The 8,470-nt window shown below is 38.7% G+C and overlaps 1 protein-coding gene across 1 annotated transcript; it reads left to right on the forward strand.

The window, feature by feature from the left end:
* The first annotated feature begins 6,971 nt into the window (after nt 1–6,971).
* On the forward strand, nt 6,972–7,994 carry LOC140536858 (trace amine-associated receptor 13c-like). Its single transcript, XM_072658912.1, has one exon. It carries the CDS (start codon nt 6,972–6,974, stop codon nt 7,992–7,994), a length of 1,023 nt encoding a protein of 340 aa, XP_072515013.1.
* The last annotated feature ends 476 nt before the right edge of the window (nt 7,995–8,470 follow it).

Below are 8,470 nucleotides of genomic sequence, written 5' to 3' on the forward strand. Positions count from 1 at the left end.
TAAAATAAATGTGAATAACTTATTTAATAAAGTTGAACATTTACATTCCTTACATTGCAAATAAATGCTTATGTTTGTTTTATGTGGCAGTCAGCCCTAGGTGAGTATTAATGGTTTTATGACAACCAGATTTCTTTCAGTGTGTAGTGATGTACTTTGTATGAAGATAAGCAACAGGGGTTAGCTGCAAAATATGTTTGACAGGTGTTTCTTTGACACATCACTGCTTCACACGGAAGAAAGTTTTTTTTTCCTTAAAAAAAATATTAAAACAAATATATAACAAATGTATTTATATATACATACACCTGCAGTTCAATATCATAGATGAATGAACATCTGAATAGCTAAATAAAGAATGTATCAGTAAGTAATTACAAGCTTATGGTTCACTAAGTAGATACAAGGTGTGTAATGTTGTGTAGGCCTTTGAGGCCTTACAGTGTTTGGTCTTAACTTAGTGACAGGTGTGTCTGTAAGTGTAATTCTCCCTCAGCACTATCCCTGAAACATATCTGCAAGGAAATATGTGCCTTGTAAAATCATCATCAAATCAGATGTACACATTGATAAGCTGAAATTATTATTATACTATTATACTATCATTATTATATTATAATATACTATTCCACATCATCAGAGCTGAAACCAAGATCATTTCTGTCTATTAGCTTTTGCTGTTTTATCTTATGTTTAATTAATGGCATAGTACAGTATACTATAGTAAAGTATACTACTCACATGAATTCTTTTCATAAACATCTTTAAAAATGATGCATTGTTAAATCATCATTGTCTCTTTGACCAAATGTTATAATCTGAGACAATGAGGGCAATCAAAGGCCCGGAATTGAGGCCTGAGGCCCATTAAAAGATGCTGCATTATGTTTGGAAATCTATTCATGCATTCATTGTGATCAGGGTTTCAGTGGGTCTACAGCCGGGGTGGGCAACAGGGGCTGTGGTCCAGGACAGTTTAGATTTTCCTGCTCTTACAGACCTACTAACACATGAGTTGAATCAGGTCTGCATGAGCAGCAAAAGCATAAACTGTACAATAATCTGACCCTCCAGGACCTGAATTGCCTACTCCAGCTCTAAGGCCTAGCCAGAGTTTATGGGCACAAGTCCTTTGCAGATATTACAGATAAATCTAACAATCAAATATCACATACTGCTTAAACATATTCATACATTGCATACAATAATAGCACAGATCTAAACACAAATTCTAAAACATGAATGCATCAAAAACACACAATATGTTCATTTGCAGTGATATGGCATTCATAGAAAGCAGGCATAAACATATTAAAAACATATTTGTGGACTGGACTGATTTGTGTACACTGCAGTATAAGGGAAGGGGTTATGTGATTGGAAACAATGTGCAGAACCATTTACCCATAGTTCTTTGGGTTGTAATGGTTCAATGAAGAACCACTGCATGTCTTGGATACCCTGGCTGTTTTTAAACCTTTTTTAGAGTGTACTTTCCAATGGAAAAGCACCAGGGTCAGTCTCAGCAGCTCCGAACCAAATCCCAGAAGCATACCTTGTGTCATCATACACTTGTTTATTTGACACCTTTAATTGTTGTGTTTTAACCGAAGTGCTTGTTATTTGGGCCAAGACAGGTGTTAATGAGTTCTCAGCGGGATTATGCTGAAAATCAGCAGGTAAATATTTTTATAACAGGCCATCTCAAGTTCCAAAGAACCCAGACAATTAAAGGTGTCAAGTGGTCTCGGCTGAATAGCGCAGACCAGGCATTACATCATGAACGCTCCACTGATGTACAATTCCCTAGTAGACTCAAAGGTCACCATCAATAGCCACTGTCCATGTGTGAGAGTGTCCTTCAAAGCAAAGGTCAAGAAAGCACTTCCATTGATTATGCATGCATTTTTCCTAGACAACAATGACACTCAATATAGCAACAACTTGAGGTTTTGATTATTTGATTGTTTCCTCCTCTATTGACAGCCCTGTGACCTTGGGTCAACTGAATACCCACCATGCATAGAAAGTCCAGATAAAGGCATTCAGCAGCACTGGTAATGAGTGTTAAATGGACGAAAGCAATGGTCTGGTTCTAGAGGACCCACTGTCCTGCACATTTTAGTGGTTTCTTCCTTCAACATATTTCCTTCAACTCAGGATGGACTTATTGATGAGCTGATTAGCTGGATTATATGTGTTAAGAGCAGGGTAAGCCCTGAAATGTGCAGGATGGGGGATCATTCATGACCAGGATTGGGATCCACTGGCCTAGAAGTTAGAGAAGCAAGTTTGGGACCAGAAAGTCACTGGTTCAATCACCTGGACTTCCCTAAACTTTCACAATATGAGGTGCCCTGGTGCAATGCCCCTAACCCCAAATTGCTTCTCATGTTCAGGCTTATTTGGCTCAGTGTCACTGTTGTTTGTGTGTGGTCACCACTACAGATGGCATAAATGAGGATAAATGAGTTTCTGTTTTTTTCTTTGGACAGAAGCAAAAATGTAAGTGTAATTCTCCCTCAGCACTATGCCTGAAACATATCTGCAAGGAAATATGTTCCTTATAAACTCATCATCAAATAAGATGTACACATTGATAAGCTGAAATTATTATTATACTATTATACTATCATTATTATATTATAATATACTATTCCACACCATCAGAGCTGAAACCAATATCATTTCTGTCTATTAGCTTTTGCTGTTTTATCTTATGTCTTAATTAATGGCACAGTACAGTATACTATAGTAAAGTATACTACTCACATGAATTCTTTTCATAAACATCTTTAAAAATGATGCATTGTTAAATCATCATTGTCTCTTTGATCAAATGTTATAATCTAAGACAATGAGGGCAATCAAAGGCCTGGAATCAAGGCCTGAGGCCCATTAAAAGATGCTGCATTATGTTTAGAAATCTATTCATGCATTCATTGTGTTCAGGGTTTCAGTGGGTCTACAGCCGGGGTGGGCAACATGGGCTGTGGTCCAGACAGTTTAGATTTTCCTGCTCTTACAGACCTACTAACACGTGAGTTGAATCAGGTCTGCATGAGCAGTAAAAGCATAAACTGTACAATAATCTGACCCTCCAGGACCTGAATTGCCTACCCCAGCTCTAGAGTTTATGGGCACAAGTCCTTTACAGATATGTAGAAATCTTATAATCAAATATCATGTAATGCTTAAACAGATTCATACATTGCATACAATAATTGCACAATAAGTAGGATAAATGAGGATAAATGAGGTTCTAGATGTTGTTTTTTTTTGGTCAGAAGTAAAAATGGAGATCTACATTCTCTCTTTAGTACCTGTGGCACAGAGCTAGACCTCCAGACATGTGCACTGTAATCCAGGGGTCACCAATCTAGTACATAAATTGCTGGTGTGGCTTTGAAATTTCACCACAACCAAAGAAGAGTTATTTGTATGTCAGCAATTGTTAAAGACTAAGACCTACTACAAAACAAATTAAACAAAGAGGAGGTTGCAGTGACCTAAATATAAGACCTAGGTTAGCAGACTTGGTATTGAAAGGTCATCAGTTCAAACTTCTAGGCCAGCAGGAAGTGGGGGTGAGGGGAGTGAGGGTACAGCATGTTCTCCTCTATCAGTATTCACAACTGAGGTGTTCTTAAGCATGGCACCTAACCCCGAATTGTTTTCTGGGTGCTGTGGACAGTACCCACCACTGCAGGTATGTGCTTTTATTGCCCCAATTTGCCCCAAGATGTATATGTGTGTGTGTGCTCAGTGGCATGATTGGGTTACATGCAGAGGTTGAGACCCATTGTACTGCTGTGCAATGATTGTAAAGTGTAATTCTAGAAGCAGAAGCAGGTGTTCCCTAGCTTGCTAACAATGAAAACCTGCAGCCATCTCAGCTCTTTGTGGTCAAGACCCCTGCTGTAATCTATATCACGTGGGCTTCTGAAATTACCATCTGTGTTGCAGTGCTTTGCCCTGCCTAGACAACCCTTTAAAAGCAGTTAAGGTTTATGCAACATAAGTTCTTGCAACTGCTGGTGACACTTTATTTGTGAGTGGTTATTTTGAGATGGAATAAATGCTGATCAAACTCTCAGTAACAGAACATGTGATTTAAACATTCAGTACATTACCAGAAAACTTTTACTGAAGACTTCTACTGAATCCAGCTGTTCTTCACTTTATTTGGAGAGTCCAAGTCCAGATCTGTAGATGTTCACCTGAGAAATGACTGATAGTCTAACAGGTCTAATACAGACCATCTCATCTTCTTCCAACAGCTGCAATAGACCTGCTGCTGTTTTCGGAGCAGGGTTAAGGTTAGGAATAGGGCCAGGATGAGGGTTAGGGTCATTTTTTGGGTAAGGCTGGTTTAGGTTTTGGGTTGAGTTTAATGTTAGGAATAGCGTCCGGGTTAGGGTTAGGTTTTGGGTAAGGCTGGGTTAGGTTCTGCTTAATGGGAGTAGGATATTAAGTCTACTTGATGTAACAGATAAACAGTAAATCTACTGAATGTCAGTAAAGCATCAACAGAACATCTTCAGGATCTTTACCTCAGTGTGTTCAGATGCTTCACCGCTGCTACTGCACTGATCTGCTGGTGATGTGTTACTGATACTCTGTTAAGAGCTTATTGGGTTTAGGAATTCTAGGGGCTGTTTAAAAAAAGAGCTTGTGTTGGGAACTGTGCCTCAGTATGGGGCTACTGTCACCAACACACCACATTTCCCCCTTAGTGTTTGTGAACTCTCGCTACATCTTTTACAATGTTACTGTTCCTAATAATGTGGCAGATTGGCCTGAAGCAGCGATTTCCAACCCTGACACTAGAGGACCTAATGCCCTGCACATTTCAGTGGTCTCCTGTTCCAACACATCCCTCAACAATTCTGGAATGTCTTGATTTAAAGAGCTGATTAGCTGGATTAGGTGGGTGAACACTAAAATGTGCAGGGCAGGTGGTCATCCAGGACTAGGGGTGGGATCCACTGGCCTAGAGGTTAGAAAAGCAGGCTTGGGGCCTGAAGGTCATTAGTGTTTGCAGACTCTCATTACAATAATTTTAGCATTACTGTATTTATCAAAGAATTCCTGTACTTGCATTCAGTGTCTTCATTTTACCTACAACATTACAGCTGATTGGGTAAACTATATGAAAATGATGATCTGCTGATACAACATCTACAAGCAGGACGAGGCCTAACTGGCAAAAGAAGAGCAACTGTACTTTACCCTCTCTGCTTCAGGGGTGCTGTAGCATGGCTGACCCTATGCTCTAATCACTGTAAGCGAACTAAGTGAACTAAGGTTAAAATTTGGTTTAAATTGCCACTGATATTATTACTTTTATTAGCAGAACACTTAGCCTTATTTACCTAATCTAATGTATTAAACAAACTCTAGATTGTGTAGGTTGCATATAAGTGTACACAGGCATCTATACCACAAATGACATTATCTATGTTATCAATAACAACAAAATTACAGATATGACTTACTTAATTTATGTATTTAGTGAGGATTTATCCACATTTGACTGTCAAAAACTGATTTGTTGATTAATGATTTACAGATCTTAGGTTTTTGAGCAGATTCATTGAAATCTGAGAAGTAGAGATATGTGAATTCCCACTTTAAGCATACTAAATGAAATGCTACATGACTTTAAAACTTCCAAAGTAAGAAAATTGACAAAGGCAGCAAGTGTGTGAAGAAATTGGGGTATTAGACACAAAAGGACAAGACAACTGAATGATAGATCTGTTGGAATAACAAATAGGTCTAGAATCTGAGGTCTGTGCATATTCTGTATAGCTAACAGTTTAAAAACACTGGACTGAACTCAACATTGAAGATGAAGATTCAAATATCCTATATTACCTAAGTTACAATACACTTCACTGTTTTTCTTAACCATAGATAGAATACAGCATATATCAGTGGATCCACTGAGTAGTTTAAGTGTACTAGCCAGCCAAACAAAGTCCACACTACTGATGAGGATGTCAGGCCTGTATTTAAAGCCCTGCTCAACTGCCAGGAGAGGGCTGGTTATCTGATGCATTCAAAACATTGCTAAGGGCCCTGGACAGTACTGGCCAAGCAATGCCCTTCCCTCATTAAGCCACCCTTAGCCAGAGCACTTGTGGTGGCGCCCAGTACCTTGCCCCCAGCCAGTCAGCACACCAAGCTACCCCACCTGCGGTAACCACTGGATAAGCTTACTGGTGGTGGCTCACTGAGTTACTTCACTTGTGGTGGCTAACCACTTTGTGGTAAACGTCACCTGGGCCATTGCCCTGGAGTTCTTGTTTCTGTGTCCATATTTGATCCAATTCCAGTACCTGTTTCATCTACTTCTTTTGTCCCTATAGTCCCGATTTCTTTTTTCAAAGTCCATTTTGGTTCCTACTCCCCACACAGCTCCTCAGTGCCTGCATCATGGGCCATTGCAATTTGCCCAATTCCAATTCCAGTTTCCCCAGTTTGGTCCCTGTTTCTGTACCCACAATGGTACAATTTTAACCCTAGTCTTGCTAGCCAGATCTGAGCTCATTTCCTGCCAGATCTAGTCCTTCAGTAGACTCCAGTCCCTGTTACCAGGGCCATGCCATGACTGTGGATTCTGCTGGGCCTACTTTCTGGCCTTTAACCCCTCATTTAAGTTAAGAACAGTAATTCCTAGTCCAAAAATATTAGAATGCTAAATATTTGTATAAAGTATGGAGGCCTATTAGGTTAACCTTTGTTTTCATATACAATCAATGACATTACCTGTAAACTACAATTGTAATCACATAAGAAAATCAGCCGGAAGAGTGAAAGAATGATGTAAGGCTTAAACTAACCACTCATATGTCAGTAGGAGGATTCACAGAGAGGTGTATAAAAAGTTGATCTGGCAAGTTTACCAGATCAGAATTACTGAACACCACAGTCAGTTCAATCAGAAAATCTGTGTCTTTTTTCAGATGGACAAGAAAGAATATCCGCAAAACCTCACAGTTCAGTTCTGCTTTCTTGGGAACAGTGCATCTTGCAGAAAGGAGGTCCGATCAGGCCCCGGGAATATCCTCTTGTTCATTGTCCTCTCATGTGTATCTGTGTGCACTGTGTTTCTGAACCTGCTGGTGATCATCTCCATCTCTCACTTCAAGCAGCTCCACACTCCAACCAACCTGCTCATCCTCTCTCTGGCTGTGGCGGATCTTCTCATTGGACTGATTGTTATGCCTGTGAATATAATGCAATTGAGAGACTCCTGTTGGTATCTAGAAGAAATGGCATGCTGTGTTATTCCAGTGATCACCTTTGTTTCAATGGTTGCATCTCTCTATAGTCTGGTCTTCATTGCAGTTGATCGGTACATTGCTGTCAGTGATCCACTGCTTTATTCCACTAGAATCACAGTTTCTAAAACTGTTTCACTGGTAATTCTAGGCTGGTCATTCTGTCTGTTGTATGGCATCATGTTTTTGTATTTTAATGATCACTTTCTTCAATCTCAGATATCCAATAGGTGTCAAGGAGACTGTGTAATGATCATAAAAAAAACCTGGATAATTGTTGACTTGGTACTTTGTTTTTTAGTTCCTTGCTCTGTTATACTGGTCTTGTATTCAATCATATTTATTGTGGCAAGACGTCAAGCTAAAGCTGTCAGATCTGTGAGAAAAGGTGCTTCAAAGAGACATGGAGCTAAAGCCTCAAGCTCTTCTGAAACCAAAGCAGCAAAAACTCTGGGAATTGTGATCTTTGTTTATCTTGCTTGCTGGATTCCATTTTATATAAGTTCTCTATCAGTTGAAAGTGTGACAACTTCATCAATGGTGTACACTGTGTTTGTTTGGGTGATATACATGAACTCCTCTGTGAATCCAATCATCTACGCTATATTCTATCCATGGTTCAGATCATCAGTTAAGTTTATTGTAACTTGTAGAATATTTGAATTGTCATCTTCAAGGTTTAATTTGCTCCCAGAGCATTTTTAATTGTCAACTGCATTAAACCAAGCCGTTTAAATTGCATGCATTCACTTTTAGCAGAAAGTGTAATTAATGTAAAAGTCCTGATTTTTCACATTTGTCATTGATGCATTTACAAATGAAAAGTATGACTCTTGGTCTACCACAAGTCACATCAACTCACTAAACATCTAAACATCAAGTCACCATTTAATCCTTAAATGTTATGTTTTGTTACATGAAACAAGCCTTCACATTTTTTTGTTTTGCATACAGTCATGAATTTGTCTAATTTAGCATATTTGTTGTTTTGTTAATAACATGATTTCTATACATAAACAAAACAAAATCTACAAGAGGCAAACTTCATTATGGTACTTTTGTAGAAAAATTGTAGAACAAAATCACAATATATTTGCATATTAGGTTAAAAAAACTCTCTTTGTATATGTAAATTGTTTATTGTCCCCAATGTTATATTCAGAAAAGGAGCAGTTTGTACA

Source organism: Salminus brasiliensis, chromosome 16, assembly GCF_030463535.1.
Source record: "Salminus brasiliensis chromosome 16, fSalBra1.hap2, whole genome shotgun sequence".
NCBI lineage: Eukaryota > Metazoa > Chordata > Actinopteri > Characiformes > Bryconidae > Salminus > Salminus brasiliensis.

Coding starts and splice junctions, on each gene's coding strand:
- LOC140536858 (XM_072658912.1), top strand. CDS start 6,972: ATGGACAAGAAAGAATATCCGCAAAACCTCACAGTTCAGTTCTGCTTT.